We start from the raw sequence: 22037 nt of genomic DNA, 5'->3' as shown, positions 1-22037 counted from the left end.
GGAGAAAGTCCAAGTGTCATAGTTCCTTTAGCAAAAATAGCCTTACACAATTTGAGAATGGAAGGAAGGTGAAACCTTGGATTACTTCTTTGAGACATGCGGTGAACTTTTGGAAGGTTTTGGTACTTACCTGTTAAAAAACTATATTATTTTGTGTAGTCTCTACTAAACAAACAGGTCTAAATGAAACGTTAAACAATAAAAAGTTACTACGACGTTTGATCGCTGGTCTTTTGGTCGCCGGTCAAATGTACTTAGATATTAAACAGTACTTAGATATTAAACAGTACTTAGATATTAAACAGTACTTGGATATGAAACAGTACTTGGATATGAAACAGTACTTGGATATTAAACAGTACTTGGATATTAAACAGTACTTGGATATTAAACAGTAATTGGATATTAAACAGTACTTGGATATTAAACAGTACTTGGATATTAAACAGTACTTGGATATTAAACAGTACTTGGATATTAAACAGTACTTAGATATTAAACAGTACTTAGATATTAAACAGTAGTTAGATATTAAACACTACTTAGACATTAAACAGCACATATATATTAAACAGTACTTAGATATTAAACAGTACTTAGATATTAAACGCTCTCTCTTCGATATTAAACTGTCACCATTTGACCGGCGACCAAAAGACCAGCAACCAAAAGACCAGCGACCAAACGTCCGAGCACCATGACAAACAAGGCAAGTGCAAATCGAATGCAAGACAGGACGTAAAACCGTTCCACAAATGTACTCATTTAATGATTTAGTACATGTTTAGGCATTCAGCAAAAGCAGTAAAAGTGTGGTAATATGTAGTAAAAGACAAACAACGGAGTCGAGACTTACTATGATCAACGTGGAGAGAAAATGATGCAAACTACTGGCAAAATCCCCCGACGTAATCCATATAAGAGAAAAACAACAAACTCACAAGACTCCCTTCACGAATGTCCACTAGGAATGAAGACGTCCCTCAGATTAACCAGGACATCTTCTGTAGTGATCTCCTTCCACTCCTCTGGAATCTTTGCTGGGTTCTGATTGGACTTCACTGCAAACCTCTCGTTAAATCTTGCTAAAACATACCTGCAAATTCCAAATCAAATCTTTATCCTCCGACACAAACATTAAAATCAAACCAGTAAAGACATCTAACCATACCTCCAATAAAGACATGGTGTCCTGCCATTTGTCTCCTCGGGTGAAAGATTCCAATCCGGGTGGAAGGATTGGAGTTCCCAGCAAGCCACGGCATGACCTTGTACGTCAAATCCATCGAGAATTGCAGCTTCAGGAGTAATCTGAGAAGGCGGCTCCAATAGGCTTTTGGGCCTGTGGAACGATGTCTCATGAACATGATTCCCGATGTCCTCCACACCGCAAGGTTCACCGCAAAGAGGACATCGTGCTTCACAGCCTTGAACCTTCAAATATAAGCAGTCTTTAGGTTGAATGGGGAGGAGCTCAAGGAACTGATCCATCTTCAAGTCCTGGGAGAAGTTCTGGGCCAAGTCCAAGCGTAATCCTGCTAGTAATTCCAGAAAACAAGTTACAAAACCATCCCATTCTGTGGTGATACTATAAGTGGGTCCTTTCAAGGACTCCCAAGGGGTCTGGACTTCTTTGTCCTCCAGGTTTAGACACACTTGCTCCAGTAATGGCTTGGTGTCACTCAGTACTTCACTAGTACTTTTTACGACTTGACTCATAGCGGCTGCGACTTTTCCGATAATTTCTCCAAGGCGCTGATTGGTCCACGTCTTTGCATTCCAATCTGACAAGTAGGCCATTACAGTCTCCTGGATTTCCCTCATTTTGAATTGGTCATAAGAAAATAAGTACTCTGTAAAGGATTCAAATTTGTCTTCATGGATTAGATTTTCCAATAAAGTCTGATGGAAGGTTTGTGGTGAGTTGTATTGGAGGGATTTACGTTGGATTTCTTCGGAAATTTGCATCCCTAAAGGTCTGTAGATGTAGTCCATTACTGTGGGTTGGATGATGTCTGTAAGGAATCTTTGAGCCAATCTCTGGCGCTGGTCTTTTTTGCGGAATTGGTACATGAATTCCGCCATGAATGCCTTCTTTTTGGCTTGAAAGGACTTGAGAAGTTCTCCGTCCTTAGCAAAGCGATTGTGGACTCTTTGGAAGTCTTTGGACGCGGCGTTACACACAAAAACTTTAAGATCCACTTGAAAAGCTGTTCGGATTTCCAGTTGTGCTTCCTCTAAAGTTTGATCAATCTTTTCTAGCAATTCCGTGATGTAACTGTCAGAGAAGTCTTGTGGTAAACTGACTTTTTCCATGACAAATTTCTGGTAAAAATCCATGATATTACTTGATAGTTGTTGTGCTTTAGCTTTAGGAGACTTGTTTTGGTTCTCAAACAAGTTTTTCATTCTGCTATTATATCCAAAATATTGATCATCCACATGAAAGTGAGTTGTCTGGTTTTGTCCAAAATCTAAAAGCTTATAAAAATGCTTTTGTAAACCATGTTTGACAATGTTTTCAAGCAAAATATTTTTCACCCTTTCGGTAATATCGTCCATCTCTGAAGGCCTGAAGTCCATTTTGGACAACGCCTCTTTCCAAACGGCTTCAAATTCTTCTTCGAGATCTCTATCGTACAAAAGTTGATTTTTAGATGCACTGTCATCCAAAAGTACTTCCAACCTGGCATTTTGTTCCGTTTCTAGTATTGTTTCGATTCTGTTGAATTGAGTGGAGGTAAAATGTCTCTCATTGATTATTTCCAGCCTGGCCATTGTCACTGCAGTTATCTGTTCTTCCAGTTCAGTCGTGTATCTCAAAAGTACTGCGTTAAGTGATTTAATGTAGACATCCAGCTTGTTTTCCTTCAAACTAGCTTTGCTATTTAACTTGAGCTTGTTTACTTCCTTTTTAATCTCTCGTTTAGCATCGTATTGAAGTTCACACAAGAAGTCATTTTGAATGGACGGATCCAAAGCTTCTGGTTCGGTAGACGAAATCGTTTGGGTGGCTTTTGTAAGCCAACATTCGACATTATCCAGCAAACTTTCCTCCCATTTCGATAACTCTGTGCAAAACATAGAAAAACCTAAAGCAATGTCTTTCTTTTCCGGGCTAACAGAGTACGAATCTGCTTTTACTGCTTCCCAAACAGAATGTAAACGTCCCAAAAATTCTGGTAAACCACATGTTTCTGAGTAAACCGATGCCTCCTTCAGTCCGCCAAACAAACTACGCTTTAACTTTAGCATAGCATCGCTATGCTGTCCGTCAATGGACTTTGAGAGTGCTTCATTGTACCATGGTTGAAGATAGAGAACGGATTGTTTGGGTTTTGAATTTGGATTCGTTAAGATGGTATCCGTCAGTCTTTGTGGTCCAGTTTTGGTCTGTAGAATTTTAGATACGCGTTTTAACTGTGTAGCTTCTAATAGGGTATTAATCCCTTCATCTTGGATTAAAATTCTGCAAATGGGGACTGAACCGTATTCCCTGATACGTAAAAGAGCGTTGACGGAAACTGTGAGGCTTGTCTCAAGTTCAGAAGCTGAACACGAGTACAGGTTTTGCAATAAAACATCGCTAACTCCAGAAGCTAAAGTTGCCATCTCATGATCGCTAATCGGTTTAATTTGTCCGTCTGATGAAGGACAGCAAAGTCCTTCAACGTCAAGTAGCAAAAGAAAATCAAAGTTGATCTTCTTCTTCAATTTGGTTGGTAGTGGAAGGGCAGCCATGTACACTCCTCTTGTCGATCGTTGGCGTTCATCTGGGAATTTGGTCCCGAATAATCCCGAAAGGATTTCGGCATTCCTCGCACGGTGGGCTCCGAGACTAGCGAGCGTTCCGAAACGTTCTCGGGGAAAGCGGAGTTGGATTTCGGTGAGAACGCTACAAAGCCAACGCATGGGTATGTTTGAGGCGTCTCCGTCCATGAGTTCTAAGGGGACGCCGTTTAGGATTAAGTCGGCGGCGATACTTGGGAGTCGCCATTCGTTGTGGTTTTCGCTGCCTGGGTTGGTGTGGGTGAGTTCAAAAATGAGGCCCATCTCGCGGAAAAAGTGCTCGAGGCCTAGCAAAAATGGAGGTTCGGGTTTGGTTGTTTTGCCTTTGGGAGACGGACCCGGAACTTTTAGAGATGTTGTTTCTCTAAGAGGAGATTTTGTGGAATTATTTTCAGGAATATTCAAGGCTACTTCAGGTTTTAAAGAAATGTTTTCGACAAGTTTAGGAATCTGTTCTTGGTTTAAGGAGTCCAAATGTGGGTTTGGTGGAGTTCCTGACTCTTCCTTGTTTGGAAAAATGTGCTTTAAACCTTCTTCATTCAATGGAATCTCAGAATTGTTAATGTTTTCTACCAATTTTTGGTTAAAAGAAACATCATTTTGAAGAATGTCTTCCCCTGCAAACTCAGCTGGATTTATTGGGTCAAAAAGAGCCTTTTGTAGACCTTCAGATTCTTCATTATTCTCAATTGGAAAGTTGTTCTTCACAACTTTTTCATGAGCCATAACCGCCGAGTTTAAAGTGGAATCAGCTTCAAGTATCCCTTCACCAAAGACTTGTTTTTCATTTCGAGAGAAACCATTTCTATCTTGTAGAGAGTCCATTTCTTCTTGATTTTCTTGCTGAAAACTCTGCAAGTCCATTTCTAAAGGGGGAACATCCATTTCATTTTCTTTACGTCGTCCAATCCTAAGCAAGCATGAGTGTATGGATGATCTCCCCTGACCTGCGACAAACACTTCTTGACCCGTTTGTCCTTCCAAAAAATCGTGATCTCTGGATTCATCTTCAGTTCCATTTTCTCTGGTTACATTGCTGTCAATATATTGACCCAGCAAATACCCTGATCCTTCATTTTGACCTACACTCAAACCTACTTCATTCCCCAAATCAATGACATCATGATCACTATCCATAAACTGCTCATCTTCATCTTCAAATGTAGAATCTGTACAAAAACTAGCGTTATCAACCCAGACATCATTGTCTCCATTTTCGAGCTCCGACTGTTGTGGAATGCTGTTGTTCCGCCCTGTCTGCCGATTTATCAGTAAATCTTTCAACTCCATTTCTTTCTGTCTTTGCAGAAGTCTGAGTTTCACCTTCATCCAAGTCAGGAAATACATCCTCTCTACTTTATCTGTACTGGACACAGCACTGGTGAAACTCTTCATAGAGGATGTAAATTTATATTTGTTCAGATTAGCCAGAAGGTTTTTCTTCTCATTTTGTGACCGTGAATCCAATTCTTTCAGTTCTTTTCTGTTCCTAGCTTCCTCCTTGTCGATTTCTGCCAATCTTTTCCACGGGAGGCCTTGCAATGGCAGTTGTTTTTCCCTAAAAACGCTGGATCCTTCGTGAAAACCTTTTAAAACCAACTCTGCTATGTTCATTGTTTTTTTACAGACCGCCCCTTCATCACAGTCAAAACCCTGCTCCGTTGCTAACTTAGCCACTCCTTCAAGACTCGAGAGTTTCAGATCAGGAAGCAAGTCTTTAACAGTTTGAGACAGGACATTAGCAAGATTATCTGGACTCAAACCAGTTCCAGGTATGACAGATCCAACTGGAAGCCCCAACTCTTCCTGGAGGTTCCTAGGAGAACTTATCCCTTCTTCTTCTGCAGACTTTATCTCGGAAAAGTCAATCACAATGACTTTAGCGTTCCAATCTTTGCATGAGATGAGAAGTTGCTTCTCTCTCGCTTTAGGATTTTCGCACAAAATAATAACAACTGAAGATGCTTTCCCAAGAAAGGACAGACATTTCTCATGGGCTACCGCATCTCCTCGTAGATTAAAGAAAACTACCGGAACTGGGAACTTGTCTTCTCCAGGATCTCCTATCGGAAAATACCATGCAATTTCCACAAGACCATCAGAAAGACTTCGGAGTAATCGTCCTCCTTCCATCCCTCCATGAACGAATGTTTCACGGCCGATGATATTATTTAGAACTTCAGACTTGGAGATGTGGCAAGAACCGAGTCTTATACAAGAAATTATTGGCATGGAAGTACTGGCTAAAACTGCTTCTTGGATTTGTGGGTTGCCATCTACAGACTGGAAATTCCATGGTCTTACCAGACCTCTTAAAGGCCATAAGAGGAAGCTACTTGCTTCTTCTTCTTCGTGGATATACGGTAGAAGAAGGGGAACAGCAAAATGGCATTGTAGCATACGCGCTGTCATTTCCTGTTGAAGGAACGTGTTGGAACATTGGTAGACGGCTGTTACCAAGTCAAGAGGGTGGATGGTACAGGAGTTTCGTCCTATGAAATGGACAGTCTTCTCATTTGGGTTTTCCGGGACTTCTGATTGGGCTTTGCAGTTGGTACTTCGAGCGTCTGGGTTGAGGAGCCAGAGTTTTTGAAGAAAACATTTGGGTAGATCATTGGCTTTCCTGGCAATGAGGTTTTCTAAGGTCCAGGTGTTGAGGTCTAAGATTGATGATGGTTCCAGTTGGGAAGGATAGAAGGACTCCAAGCCGAGTTGGGTAAGAACTTCAAACTTGGATGTGTTCTTTGGGTGCTCTGGTTTGAAGGGAGGACAAATAGGGATATTTTGGTGGAGGAAATGAGGGTGATGCTATTGATATGTTAATGGTAGATTTTTGTGGATGCTAGGCAAGAGGAATTTGGGATATTCCAAGAAGTAAATAGAAAATAGGGGCCTTGTTTGGCATTCTCAAAAATATTTCTGATATCTTACATATTTTCTCAGAGTTCTTTTCTTAAGCCATTTAAATTATTAGTCAAAAATCTGTCAAAAAATACTGACACATTAAGGTTTTAGCAAAGTATTGTTCAATATTACTATATATAGTAATAAATTACTTGTAACTTATTGTGATTATTTTAGATTTGATTAGAAAATAATCTTACTAAGATTTTCAAGAATTGTTGGGAGTTTAACTAAAAAAACTCACCAAAAACAAAAAAATTGAAATAGGCATCTACCCAAGAAATATAAAATGAAAAGTCTACTCACTTTTCCTTTTGCTGCTCGGCCTCTTTGTAAGTTTAGTTGACATGATGATACTTTTTGAAGAATTTTTTTGCCCGTCTGGCTGATACACATCACCAAAAGTAGACAATTGAGTGGAAACCTGCAATTTAAACACATTAAAAATGGTTAAAACTCCCATAAATACATGTTTTTTTATGTGTAGTTGTGCCATGCAATTACCTGCTTCTCAGGATTGGTCGTAATTATTCATTGCTGTGAAAAAATATGGAATAAATCCTCCTTTAAGTGTACTCAGTCCAGAAAGAAGTGGCCACTTTCCATTGGTGACGCTTTTATAAAGCACCTGCTGACACATTCCTCATGCTGTCATTTATCTCCAACATCCAACATGTACAAAATGTCCATCCGCCATCACATGCTTAATCACAAGAATGGAGATGATACAAGTGATGCACGAGCGCTTGCGTTGACATCGTCTGGAACAGAAAAAATGGATGGGCGGGGTCAGCACAAGATACGATACATATAAAAAAGTGCATCCGTTAACAGTACATATGAAACATAAACAGAAAAAAGGACTATTAAGTATAAACATACTCATCACTCATCATTAAAGTAAAAAGTATAAAGTACAAGGTCAAGTAAAAAGGAATGTATTAAGAAATATTAAAATGTCATTTAGAAAAATATTTGGACAACGTTGGCGGGCCGGATTAAAAGGCCGGGTGGGCCAAATGTGGCCCGCGGGCCATAGTTTGCCCATTAATGTCATTAGCGAGGAACAATACCCACAATGGACTAAAGAACATTAAAATGTTATTTAAGCTTCCAAAAAATCATATAAAAAATGACTTCATTAAGAGACACATGCTGTCTTCTTCAAAATTGTATTCTTGCTTGCACAAGGGGGGTGCTGGAGCCTATCTCAGCTGACTTAGGGCACCCTGAATCGGTGGCCAGCCAATCACAGGGCACGAGGATAAAAACAACCAATTACTCAGCTAGGAACAAGTTAGCAGGGAATGCGAGATGAAAACCGAAAAACCTGGAGAAAACCCACACAAGCCCAGGGAGAACACAAGAAGGAATCGAACCCAATACCCCAACCTGTACACCACCCACATGCTAACCACTCCTCCACCGGACAGCACTGAATAATATGCCAATTTACATTTCTATAACAACATCACCAACTCATAAACCCTGCTTATGTTGTGTTTTTTTTGTTCACCCGCGGATGACCCACACACTTGAACGACCACTTGGTGTTTTTGTTCTAACGATGACTTTGAGTTCTGCCAAACGTAAACAATCACAACAATGTGAGCTGGCACGTGGGTAGCATCTAAAGGGATAAGTGAGAAAAAGATTAACATCTCTCTATTTAGATCCCGTAAAGCTCTTTAACATGTGTCCTGCTAAAGCTCTTTTACCTTCATGTGTCAGACACTGTGGAAGTAGCATGTGCGTGCATTTTGCATGTGTGTTTAGGAACGAGTGTGTGCTGCTCACATCAAGTCAATTGTCCTCCTTGAGCTGCTCTTCAATCTTTGCCTGGCGGCCAAGAACAAGCCATCTTGAGGGAATCCGAGAAGCAGCAGGATGTTGGTCGCTATGCTAACGGCTTTGTACGTGATGGTCAGAGTTGTAGAATCGGTAAGAATATTTTGGACATTTTATGGATGTGTAGCTTTAAGTAAGACTGAAATGAAGTGGGGAAAAGTACTCGTACTTTAACGTAGAGGCTAAATGTAGCAGTTATTTACTCTGTACTGCAGTTAAAACGGTTATTTATTAAATTACTCAAATATAAGCCGTATTTGTAACAAAAAGAAATGGCGATAGAATCAAAGGTACGGCTTATATGCGCAAAAAACTTGCTACATTGTTTTTTTTATTTTATCCGGAGGAGGATGTTGACAAAGTAACATTTACTATTTGTTGGTTATTTTCAGTTTTGCAGTAAGAAAAAATCCATTAATAAATGAATTAATTCCTTATGATATTGACTCTAATAATGTACTTTCAATTCATATAATATCTCAGAAATACTACATGTGATGATTTTTTAAAAAAGACTTTCCATTTTAGGTGAAAATTGTGAATCAGGGGGTGGCTTATATTATGTGTGAGAAATTGTAAAATTATACAATTTTAAAGCAATTTTTAAGGTTTATATGCAAGGGCGGCTTGTATGTGAGTAAGTACAATACTTGTAATACTTGATTTTATAATTTGGCACAACTGTAATAATCTTTTTAATGAAAATAGATTTATGAATACTCACTCGGTCAATTGCGATGTTCCAATGATAACTTGGCCACGCCCATCTGCATTTTCTCGCCATCCAAAAAACGAGCAAAAATGGAAGTCTTTCTGCACTGTGAAGAAAAAAAATGTCATTAAAAAAGGTCTGTGGGAAATGCATGTTGATCTTTGGTTGTTTGTTTTTCTGCTTTTCAGATAGGGGACGCCTTTTCCCGTGAAGACGAGCCTCTGCCTTACATGGTGTCGCAGCCTTTGCCGTGGCAGGTGCATTCGGTGTCACATAGCCGCAGAAGCAGCAAAGCAGATGAGGTTAGAAAAATGATATTTTTGCATCTTAAAGTTTAAAATGTTAAAGTTGTGACCAAAACATAACATGATGAAATAAAGATGAATGCTTTAAGACTCGGGTTGGTTCGAGGACAGCTTTAACATCAACTTGATTTCACGTGGGCTGGACCATTTTAGATATAATATTTAGATTTTTTTTAAATAAATGGATTAAAAGAACGAGATTAAAATCCCTGAATATTCAGGTTTTTTTATAGATCTAAAACAATGTTTATTTAAGCTTTTTTGAGATATATTTTTAGATTTTACCAAATTATTTTTGAGCTAAAACACAGAAAGAAATGATTAAAAAATGACAATTATTGATTTAAAAGGAGGAAAATCAGGAAATTTAATATACATCTATACTCTTCATTTTAATTTGATCCTAAAACAGAAAGTCGCCCCTCATCATTTACTTTTCCAGGCCACAAAAAATGATGCGGTGGGCCAGATTTGGCCCCCGGACCGCCACTTTGACACTTTTACTTTAACCATTGATGGCATCTGCATATGCAACTGCGACCGTAATTGCTAAAGTGTCTTTTATGGGGTTTAAAATGTTGAAACAGTAAAAAAATATGAAAAAAGTGACATCATAAGAGCTATCTTTGCCATGTCCTCGGTTGAGTTTGGCTGTTGAGGTCAAAGTGAGTGCGCTAAGGAGATCTTACCATTAGCATTTAGCCATTGGGCAGCTCCTGCTGTGCTTGGGCTGTAAATCCCCAACAAGGCGATTTATGTTGGAGGTCATTACTTCAAGTCTGGTTATCTAACACACCCACACACACCCACACACACTTTTAGGAGCAGTCAGGCACGTGTCAATATGGCCACATAGACTCCACTTTAAGTAAACAGGCTACTTTTCTTGCATTCATTGTGCCAGAATATCAGATTTGACGGTCCGAAAAATGTGAGCAAAGTTCACGAAAACTTGTCGCTTGCATAGCGGCGCAGATGTAGATTGCGATGGTTTGTATCTGATTCATTTGAAGCACGCCATTTGGGTGCCACACCCATTTATCATAGAGCAGAATTCCTATTTCAACATTTTTTAAATATTTTGCATGCCCACTAATGTTTTTTTTAACATAAAAACCTTGAAAATAGTTAAATCGCTGGTTTATAACTTGTAAAATTCTGAATATAGTAATACAAAATACTTGTGGCCTCGCAGTTCTGGGGTCAAGGGTTCGATTCCAGGTTGGTTCTCATTCTGTGCAGTTTGCATGCTCTTATGTGGGTTTTCTTCAGGTACTCTGGTTTCCTCCCACATGCCCGAAACATGCTAAGTTAATTGTATGCTAAATTTCCCCCGGTTTTAATGGTTTTCGTCTCTTTGTGACCTGTGATTGGCTGACCATTGTTGTCTCTCAAGCCTGATGCCCATTGTAAGTTGGGGTAGGCTCCGGCACCCCCTACGACCCTAGTGAGAATAAGCAGTTCAGAAAAGAATGAATGAATGTTTCAAAAGGGAATGCAAATGAATCCGAAAAACCATCTATTGGTCATAAGTGATGTTTTGAGATTCATAACATCGACATTGGAAGAGAATAACTAAGCCATAATTGACTTTTCAGTGTGTGGCCTCACTATAAATTTGCAAAGTCTTCATTATATTACATCGCAGTGCTGTATGAATAAGATTTGCATCATTTTAACGGCAGAAGATTCGTGGCTAAACTCTCCAATCGTCGCTTATACGCAAGTTAGCGCTTTAAAAATAACCGTCTTTAAAATTGTATATTTTTGGTTGAATTGTCACATGACTCAGTGTTTATCTGTTTTACAGTTTGGCGGCTTTAGGAGGAACAGCATAGGTGTCTATAGAAAATGTAAGTAGCGCCCTCTAGTTTTAACATTTGAATTGCATTGTCACATTTTTTTTGTTGTCCTGTCCGCGTGATTGGATAAAAAATTTCTAGCTCTCCTTTGTGTGACATGGTTGTTTGCAATTGTCTCATTAATCCGCCTTTGTCTGTGTACTTAAAGCCCGTGTTTGTGTGTGGCGGTGTGGAAATGTTAACCGTCTCTCTCGCATACGTCCTTCCCTGTTTTGTATTTTTCTTCATTTTATGTCCTATTTTTTTATTTATGAGGTTATGAACGCGTGTTTTTTTCTCAGATTCCAACGCGAGTAACGGTACATGCTGCACGGAGATAGGAGGCGCTGTCGGACCTCCCCCGCTAAGCCCCGTGGAGGCGGAGAAAGCCGCGTCCACCATCCAAACGCATTTTAGGAAGTTCCAACAGAAGAAGCAAAAGAACGGTAAATAAATCCTTGGCACGGGTTCCGGCGCACGAACGCAAACCGCTAGTGGCTCGCTGGCTCCCTCAAGTGGTATGAGGAAAAATTAAATCCCCAGACGAGTGCTGTTATGTTGCATTTGTTTTTAAAGAAAGATTCAAGGCACTATTTTGAATGGCCTCTTTTGTCAAATACATATCAAAGGGGAGTATAATTTAACTAGTTATTCACAAAAAAGTCAATATTTTTGGTTTGTTGTAAATAATTACCTGAGTTGTGATTGGATCCAGGACATCGCAATTTATTGAAGGGTGGAGCACTGTAAAAAAACAATAGAATGGATGAATATGACAGAATTTGTAATTATTTATAATGACCTTAATTGGCAGAAATGTGTGTATTTTAATAGTTTTTTAAAGGCCTCCTTACCAATTTTGAAGCACTTTATCTAGTGAGGGACAAAATGTTTTAAATGAGACTTTTTTATGTGTATTTTATGTGTTTTTTGTTCAGTTGGTATAGCAGTTTATAGAACTAAATGCAATACAAATGTCAAGTAGGGAGAGCAGGGTTGGTTGTCACATTTTTCACTTTTAGAAAAAGCGTTCATTAACTTACCTGTGACAAATAAATGTCTTTTTAAATCTGCTTGGTGGATTTTTTTGGGGGTCAAAATTGACACTGTGGTTAGTTTAAAAACATCAACAACCAAAATAAACCAAAAAAAAACTTACCATACACTTTGCCTCCATGATTCATATTCTGAAATTCTTGAAACAACATATTAAAAAATACATATAAACCTTTTACATGTCATATCAATAATTAGTCATTAAGCAACATATATTAAATGCATAACAAGCAAACCAATTGATTATGTTAAAAATGTAGTTAAAATTTACATTTTACCACCAAATTTCGGTTTTTGTACATAAATTTCACCCAAAAAGAGCCCAGAAATCATGTTATAAAAGACTAGTAATCAAAAAATATATATATTTATGACTCATAATGTGCAAATGTATAAAATGACATAATTAAAGAATGCAATATATGCTTCCAGTTCATAAAAAGATAGCTTTATTGCACAAGGTGTGGAATACTTTTTTTTCTTTTTCCCCTTTTGTTTATTTTCATAGAAAAAGAAAAATGCAGAGTTCAACACAAGCAACTGCAAATTGAAGCAAACATTTGCCCGCAAAAAATTGGGATTTTCGGGAACAAGCTGTGCATTGTCAGTGTTTTTTAAACGAGCCGTCGCTTCCGCGTTAGCCGCTTAGCAACCCGCCTAGCAACCCGCCAAATGTCCACAACATGCAAAATGCTTCGAATTCCAACCCGAATAAAAGCAAAGGTTGGGAAATCAAATCAAAATGACGCAAAGGCCAACGCCACAGTCCCTTAAAAGAAGACATTGGCATATTTCTTTAAATCAAGATAAAGCCATTTCTGTATATGTCTATGTTTAAATACTTTTTCATCAAGTCCTCTTCTGTTTTATGACAATAATTGGAGTTTTAAGTTTTACATTGTGCCCTGGTATCTAGTGAAGATGTTGAAAATAGTACTCATTTATACAAAAACACTTTCCTATGTACACAGGGTTTAAACTGATGGGATGGAACTGATGCTTATAACAAAATATGAATTGAAAATACCCTCGGAAACTTTTTCCTCTTCTGAAATGATAAAATATGATTATTGAAGCGCTGGGAGGAATTTGCGTAACAAAAAAACAAGAATATTTTCCATAATTCTGATCCATTATACAGAATTGGAAGTTTTATAATGACATATGAGCAGCGTCCAATAAGAAAGCTTGTCTGCTTTTATATGGAAAGAGCTGGAACAAAGTTGGTGCAAGTAATCTACGCCATGTAATACTACAATGGGGGGAAAAACATAAATACATAATGTAAAGTGTATGTAAATCATTTCTTTACGAGATTGACTATCTTGGGAACTTGATTCAAGTGTTTTGATGGAGTGTACATAAGATGGACAAGAAGAAATGGGGGCGGGGTTTGTTTAGTTAGGTTTGGTGGCTTCCAGTTGGTGAACACACGTCTTAAAGTTACAGTACGACATTTTACAACAGGCTCTCTCACCTACAGTGGCGATAAAATTTAAAAAAGTCTATATACCCTTGTTACCATGCAAGGATTTAGTTTTGATTAAAAAATAGCACAATTTAAGCAATTAAAAGAACAAAAACAATTATTTTTTACCCTTCAATTGAACTCATCCGCTGCCATTGACGTCCAATCCATTTAACTTTCAGCGAATCGGATGTCTTTCATCGTTAAAGGCACTGAAGGAGTTAATTTAAAAAAAAATCTATATCTAAAAGGGTATGTAGACTTTTTAAAAACATTTTTAGTCCCCAACACGGTAGGTTGTGCTCTTGTTTCCATTCATTTTTTTTGTAACACCAATCTCACCACGCACTGTTACTTTTCTACCTAGCAACACAATCTCACACCGAAATTGAACTGTGCTTCTTTCTCCCAAAAGATTGTCTCGTGTTTTCATATATTTTCAATTAGAACGGCTTTAATAGTTATTCTTAATAGTCATATATTCACTATATATTTGAATAGAAATATATATGTACATTTTCTTTTTTGTCATAACAACCATATATCTTATTTTTTTTCTATTGCGAGAGCCCTGATGTTTTGGTTCGTTTGCTCATTGCAAAACATTGAGAGCAACTCTTTTACTTTTTTTGAATGGATTTTGATGGTTTCAGAAGATTAATTGGGGAAGAAACCAAAAATTTTAATGAAATTAAAAGATGCAGCACCATGCCTAAAGCTTAATTCAATTAATTCTTTTGTCAATTCTCCACAGCTGTGCTCGGAATCATTCACTAATTCCAAATACCCTAACGGTACATTATGTTACCCTGTCTACCATTCACGAATATTAATGATTAAATTAAATGTACTGGAATTGATTTGGAATACAATAATCCCTCAAATATCGAGGTTAATGTAGTCCAAACATGATTGTGATGAACGAAAAACCGCAAAGTAGAGTCACCTCTATTTAAAATATATATATTTTATACTTAAGTCGTGAATACTAGTAGTGTATTTTAAATTTTTTTTATGAATTTACAAAAAATTTATTGAAAAAAAAAAGATTTTGCCCATAAAAAAAAGATCCGGGATGTACTGAAGCCATGTAAGTGGAGGCCGCAATATATGAGGGATTACTGTAAAGTGGGTTATCCTAATTCAGGGGTAGGGAAACTTTTTGTAAGAGAGATCCATAAATAATTGTTATTTTCTATTGTTATTTTCTAAAGAGCAATTAAGTGTCCCCCACCTTTGGCTCAAAGTGAGTTGGGATAGGTTCCAGCACCCCCCCGCGACCCTAGGTGTATGTTAAACTTTAGTTCAAGATATTGTACTGTATTTCCAATCTATTTATCTACACGCAAATAGCACTTGAAAAATGACAAACTCACTACATGATTCCGAACACAGCCCACACTGTAAAAAATATCAAATAAAAAATACATAACTGGCAACTGTGGTCACCTGAATTTCACTGCTAACAAAAAAAAAATGGACAAAACTGTCAAAACTATTCATTTAAATCCTAAAAAAAAAGTTTCAACTTTTCTATATATATAACAAGGCTATAAAAAGTACTTGCGTGTACCCAACTGGGTCGGGGTGATGTTCTACACTTTTCCAACGTGGATTCATTGTGTTGGAGAATGACAAACGTGATGTGTTTTTAGTCCTGAAAAAAATAACAATATTACATTTTTACCAGTATACTTCACATTGTAAAAAAAAAAAAACAGTTACTGAAAAAGTATCCCATTTTGTATTATACGATTTATCCATTTCTAAAACAATAAAAATCTGACAACCACAGCTGCCACCATGTTCCTATATTTGTTTTTTACAGTGTATTTCTCTCCACCTAATTTCAATATTAATATAAAGTAACCAAATTCCAGCTCTCTAATTTTGTGGGTAATAAATGTGGGTATGACTTTGAGTGGGAGGAGTTAAAAGAATAAGTATTGAACTGAATCGTGGTCACGGCACCCCGAAGAACCGTAAACGCTACTCAAAGACCCCCTTTTTCCTTCTTTCAATTGCAAATAATATTCCTACTTTAAAAACACAAATTGCAGCTTGGTAAGTACAAAATGCACGTCAGGTTTATCGTGAAAATGTTGGGCATACATGGACTGTAAAAGATGGACCGTTGTTTGAGTGCGTGCTTGCTGCACGTGCACATATACTGCACCGTATATATTTACACATATACTACACCCACACGCACACCACACAAACCCAGGTATGAGGGTCCTCACGTGAGATGGAAATTCCTCCTGGGCTGAAAAAAAACATGTTTCTGAAACACATTGGAAAGAATTGGGTCATGGTGGCGAAAAAACGCTGTCACCACTGAAACATGGCCGGTGTGGAAATTCAGGCAACGATTCTGTGCTAAAGTGGGATGAGCGGAGACCGGACGTTTGGTCGAACAGACGTTTGGTCGCAGGTCAAATGGTGACAGAGAGTTTACTGTTGAAACCAGCTCTAAAAATTATATTTATGAGAGAGTTTAATATCTAAGAGAGGTTTAATATCTAAGTACTGTTGAAACCAGCTCTCCAAATTATATATGAGAGAGAGAGTTTAATATCTAAGAGAGAAGTTTAATATCTAAGAGAGAAGTTTAATATCTAAGAGAGAAGTTTAACATCTAAGTGAGAAGTTTAATATCTAAGTACTGTTGAAACCAGCTCTCAAAATTATATTCATGAGAGAGAGTTTAACATCTAAATATCTTCTGTTTTCAACAGTACTTAGATATTAAACAGTACTTAGATATTAAACAGTACTTAGATATTAAACAGTAATTAGATATTAAACAGTACTTAGATATCAAACAGTACTTCGATATTAGACAGTACTTAGATATTAAACAGACCAAAAGACCGGGCAACCAAAAGACCGGCGACCAAAAGACCGGCGACCAAACGTCCAATCACCAGGATGAGTCGGGGTTCCACGCGGAACGTGAAGAGAAGAAAAATTATTTAGAAGGATTTTGGCGAAGGGTGACATACAAGAGGAAAAAAAGCAAGAAAGAGGGGCAAATGTGCCGTGAAAACCCCCCAAATTCCTCCTTACTGCAGTAACGATGACCTGCGGACATAGGTCGGCGTCTCCCTCACCTTAACTTTGACCTCCAACGTTGTGAGCTAGCTAGCCACGCCATGGTTCTACACAAGAGTGTATGACTTGGAGTAAGCCCCCGCGGCGGCTTCTCTCTGCTTCTGTAGTCTGCCCAAACCCGACGAGCTGCTCTCCAAAAGAGAGTCTCTGGATCCTCCCATCTTGGAGGACGAGACGCCGGCGGGGACGCAGGCCGTGACGCCCGCGGGGGCGGCGCCGCCGGACGACGACGACGCCCCGGCAGCGGCTGCGGTGGCAGCGGCCGCGGCGGCCGCGCTCTGGGCCCCCGTAGCCGAGGAACCAGGCATGGTGAGAGTCCTCTGTGGGAGGGTGGAGCCACCGGAGCCGCTGGAGGCGGAGGCCCCGCCCGCCGACGCTCCGGAGGAGGCCAGGCCGGAGTGGCCCATGGCGAGCGCCTGCTGCTTGGCAGAATCCATAGTGGCGTGACGGCCTTGGGTGTGGTACGCCCGTTGGGCCAGGCCGCGGATGGAGGCTTCGCGGGGAGGGACCACCGGACACGGGTCGTGGTGGTCCGACTGCTTTCGGAAGAAAGGGTCGGATTTCATGTACAGGGGGATGTTGCAGTAGTCGCCTGTTGGAAAGGATTGAAAATATGTTGGTGGGGGGATTGAATCAAAGCAGTCAATTTATGTTTTCTTGTATTTTAGATGTATTTTTTTAAAATATAGTTTCAAATTGGGTGTCAGACTCGGGTTGGTTCACGGGCCGCTTTAACGTCAACTTGATTTCACGTTTTAGATATAATATTTCAATTTTTTTTTTATATAGGGATTAAAAGAACTGGATTAAAAGCCCTGAATATTCAATTTTTTATTGATCTAAAACGTTTATTTTAGCTTTTCTTTAATATATATTTTTAGATTTTACTAAATAACTTTTGAACTAAAAACACAGATAAAATGGATTAAAAAATGACAATTATTGATTTAAAAGGGGGAAATATGTAAATTTAATATACATTTATACTCTTCATTTTAATTTGATCCTAAAATAGAAAGTCTGCACTCATTTACTTTTCTCTTAAAAACACACCCAAATTCATCAAAAACAATTAATAAATTATATTTAAAGCATATTTTGGCAGCTTGGATTTTTTAAATGTTATTTTTGCCATAAGGTGTGGCTCTTTGATTCTCAAAATTTCAAACTTTGGTTTTTTTTTTTGTCTAACTTTTTCGTCTAACCGGGTCTATGTCTAAGGATTATTTTTCGAAAAAATGCTTGTTGGGAATTTAATTGACTTTGCCCTACTATTTCAGAACTTAAGGTAAAATGGTCAATGCCACTCTAGTATGTAATTTAAACCAAGTTGGGTCCCATATAAGTCATAGATTTGAATAATAAGAGGAAAAAAGACTTACTCTTTGCTCTGTGCGGGATAGGAACGGCTACATTCTTGCCGCGATCGTAGTCCTGTGGCTTGGGCGGCGAGGCGGTGAAACGGCAGATGCCGGGTTCCGAGGGCGTGCTCATAGACGTCATGCTGTCGGCGTTGTCGTTGGTGCCCGTGGTCATCTGGTCGGACGAGCTGTCCGAGATGAAGCACTCGGTGATCTCGAATTTGGCGTGTTGCAGGTGCTCCTCCAGCTTGGCGTGCTCGTACGCCCGGGCTAATTCCTCGTAGGTGGAGGAGGCGCTCTCTGTCGACACCATGCTGTTACGCCCCTTATCTGTCAATGGGAAAACATCATGGCGGGTGAATAATTTGCAGCAAAATGTAAGCTAGGAGTGCTCAAACTTTCAAAATTTTACTAAAAATCCAATTTTTGGATCAGGTTTTACTGTCATGCCATCTACCAATGGTACTTTTGTGATGGACTGGACATATTGAGCACAAATGCTGCATTATTATTATTTTTTATACGTTTTTGGATCATTTCAAATCGTGTATGCTGTATAACAACTTTTGTACGGGATTTTTTAAAGATTTTTTGTAAAACCAATCTTATTTCGGCTCTAATCTGGATTGTTTTAACAAAAACGTCATCACCGACTGCTAATAATCATGCATTAAACCACAGGTGTCAAAGTGGCAGCTCGGGGGCCGAATCTGGCCCCTTGCATCATTTTGTACGGCCGAGTAAGTCAATGAAAGTGCCGACTTTCTGTTTTAGGATCAAATACAAATGAAGATTATAGATGTATATTAAATCCGCTTTGAAAATCAATCATTGCAATTTTTTAATCAATTTTTGGTGTTTTTAGGTCATAAATAGTGTTCTAAAATCTAAAAATAAATCTCTTGAAATATTTTTCATTTTCTAGATCTATAAAAACTGGGGACTTTTGGTCGAGTTCTTTTAATCCAATTAAAAAAAACTCTAGATATTATATCTAAAATGGTCCAGCCCACATGACATAAACCCGAGTTTGACATCCTCTATTTAGTGTAGTGTTGCAGGTGGATGCGTCAGATACCAACCCGTATCCTGCGAGAGGCTAGCGCTGTAGCTATCACTCTCCGTCACGGTGATGCCATGTTGCGAGCTGACCGTCCGCCAATCAGAGGCCAGGACTCGAGCCGGGGTGGACGCCTGACACTTGGTCAAAGTCCACTGACTGGAGTAGCGATTCCTGATGCTGTGGGTGGACTTAACGCTCTTCCTGGAAACCGGGTCTGGCAGATAAATGCAGTTTTTTTCAGACAACGGCAAGCCACGTTATCAAAAAAACAGACGTCCAGTGGGGATTTCAACAAACCAGGAATACACATAGAGACCAATGTTCCCCCTAAGCTTGCAATTGCGCACTATTTTCGTCTTCTTTGCGCAGCAGCAATCATATGGCGTGCAGTAAATAAAATCCAAAATTAATTACAGTGTTCCCTCGGTTATTGCGGTTAATGGGGACCGGGACCACCCGCGATAAGTGAATTTCTGCGAAGTAATCCCTTCAAAAATGCTTAATTTGAATTTGATTCAAAACAAAAACAAACAAAAAATAATTCTTTTTTATTTTTTTAGCCCCCTGTATACAGTACACCTTATATAATATGGGTAGAGAGAGTGAAATTCATGTTATAACAAAAAAAACCCTGTAAAATATGTTGTTTCAATGTAATATTTGTATTTTTTTTCCCATAAAAATCCGCTAAGCTCTGAGTCCGCGGTAGCTGAACCGCAAAGTAGCGGGGGAACACTGTATTATTATTATTTTTTACCATTTTCCACATGATGACGCCATTTACGCAGCAGCCAGTGGCAGTAGCTCCGTCCACTCTTATGTTTTTTATGTTTTACAGCATGTTTTACATGAAAAATAAGAGGGAATATTAACATACACCTGCTTATGCCAGGTGTAATCCTGGTGTACCCATAGCGAGCAATGATGATGCTACTCAGTGTACTCAGGGAGGTTGTTTTTCTGCCCAGACCAACAAAAAAATTAGAGGGAACATTGGTGAGGACATAGGGACACTTTAAAATATGGTTAAGGTTTTGTCTCAGATGGTTTAGAAGGCCCAAGAAGGAGAAAAATGACTTACTGGTTCCTGGTCTGATGTCTGACATGTCAATCAAAGGACCAGTGTTCTGGATGAGAGCAGGATGGTGAACGGACACACCTGCGCAGAAGCTCTGCGGGTTCCCCGTCTGATTGAACTCCGTGTCCGTCACAGGTAGGGTGGCCTTGTCCTCGCCTGTGAAGGAGACAGGAAAGAGCCCAAGATGAGAAGATGCTCTATTCTGGATTTTTTGGGGGGAACAACGACGGTCTGTTTCCGTCTCACCGATCTGCTTGATGCCCTCTTTGTCTTCGATCAGCAGCTGCACTCGGGGGATGTCGATGTGTAAGCGTGGGCCCTGAGGCGGCCCCTTCACTGGGGTGTCAAAGCTTCGGTTGTTTTTACTGATTCAAGCACACACACATGGGGAAACATTGGGGATTTTGAGCAAGTGTTGAGGTTGAGATGAGGAGAGAGGGATTTACCTGATCAGCATCTCGGCCAGGCTTTTGGCATCTAGAAAAAGAGTCAATTGAATGGAATAAATGGGACACATTTTTAAAAGAAGATGATACTTTCGTTTTTTTTACACATTTCCAGGTACTGTATTTTCACGACTATATGGCGCACCACATTTAAATGCGCACCCTCAATGAATGACACTTTTTTTCATTATATATATTTGCCCCCAAAATCTTTAAAATAAAAAAAATAATTAATCCAAAATATTCCTGAGCATTTTGCAAACTTAAAAATAATCCTGAGCATTTAGCAAATCTTAAAAAAAATAAGTCAATAAAAAATAATCCTGAGAATGTGCAATTCTTTAAAAAAACGACAATTTTGCCCCCAAAATCTTACAAAAAAATTATAAATTAAAATATTCCTGAGCATTTTGCAAATCTTACATAAGAAAATATCCAACGCGTCCCCTCATCTAACTTTCCGCCATTCCTCACCTCGTAGTCTCTTCAGCCTCTTCTCCTTCCGTTTTTTGCGGACGATAAAGAGTAGCGCCACGCCCAGGGTGACCAGGATGACGGGGCAGCCAATAGAAAACAGCTTCTTCACGTCGTCATTCTTCTCCAAGGGGGATTTGATGGGAGGGATGGTGCCTGCAGAGACGGTCATTTTAGCAGCCATTTTGAGGCGTCAATTTGCCGAGCGGACCACTCACTGCCGTTATAATCCAGCGTGGCAAACTGGGTGCTCTGGTTCCCACAGCCGGCGCTGTTGCAGGCCTTCATTTTTAGCTCGTACCAGGTGGCCTCGCGGAGCTCCGCCAGGAAGACGCCGACGGTGGCGTTGGTGCGGACGTTCTGCCAAGACCACGTACCTGAAATGACAGACATATTGAAGTATTTCCATTGTTTTGGAGTGTGTTTGATTTATTTGATAAGGGACAGAACATTATTAATCAATAATCTTATATTGATGGTAATATGTGACTGTGTAAGATTGTAGCCGTGGGCTAATTGTAGGTACGAGATAAGCCATGACACACCATTTTGTGATTTTATGGTTTTGTGATTTGGTG

General features: G+C 39.2%; 3 protein-coding genes across 3 annotated transcripts in view; 1 reads left to right on the top strand and 2 right to left on the bottom strand.

Moving 5' to 3' along the window:
- Positions 1-847: 847 nt before the first annotated feature.
- gvin1l2 (GTPase, very large interferon inducible 1-like 2) lies at positions 848-7376 on the bottom strand. Its single transcript, XM_077723038.1, has 4 exons — positions 7198-7376; positions 7000-7117; positions 1172-6542; positions 848-1096 (listed from the first exon to the last, which is right to left on the bottom strand). Exons 2-4 carry the CDS (start codon positions 7040-7042, stop codon positions 952-954), a joined length of 5559 nt encoding a protein of 1852 aa, XP_077579164.1. The 5' UTR covers positions 7043-7117; positions 7198-7376; the 3' UTR covers positions 848-951.
- A 1025-nt stretch (positions 7377-8401) lies between these two features.
- LOC144200989 (uncharacterized) lies at positions 8402-12472 on the top strand. The gene is made up of 4 exons (XM_077723402.1): positions 8402-8634; positions 9442-9555; positions 11369-11411; positions 11702-12472. The coding sequence occupies exons 1-4, from the start codon at positions 8581-8583 to the stop codon at positions 11851-11853; spliced, it is 363 nt and encodes a 120-aa protein (XP_077579528.1). The 5' UTR covers positions 8402-8580; the 3' UTR covers positions 11854-12472.
- Positions 12473-16805: 4333 nt separating this feature from the next.
- Positions 16806-22037, bottom strand: part of dscaml1 (Down syndrome cell adhesion molecule like 1) — a 76894-nt gene continuing 71662 nt past the window's right edge. Inside the window, exons 28-35 of the mRNA XM_077722124.1 lie at positions 21678-21836; positions 21460-21615; positions 20986-21016; positions 20786-20904; positions 20543-20695; positions 19481-19675; positions 18420-18728; positions 16806-17629 (exon numbers count right to left, since the gene is read on the bottom strand). Coding sequence (XP_077578250.1) covers positions 17085-17629; positions 18420-18728; positions 19481-19675; positions 20543-20695; positions 20786-20904; positions 20986-21016; positions 21460-21615; positions 21678-21836 — 1667 coding nt within the window. The 3' untranslated portion in view covers positions 16806-17084. The remainder of the gene's footprint in view (positions 17630-18419; positions 18729-19480; positions 19676-20542; positions 20696-20785; positions 20905-20985; positions 21017-21459; positions 21616-21677; positions 21837-22037) is intronic.

This window comes from Stigmatopora nigra, chromosome 8 (assembly GCF_051989575.1).
Source record: "Stigmatopora nigra isolate UIUO_SnigA chromosome 8, RoL_Snig_1.1, whole genome shotgun sequence".
NCBI lineage: Eukaryota > Metazoa > Chordata > Actinopteri > Syngnathiformes > Syngnathidae > Stigmatopora > Stigmatopora nigra.
This window is presented reverse-complemented; position numbering and strand designations above follow the sequence as displayed.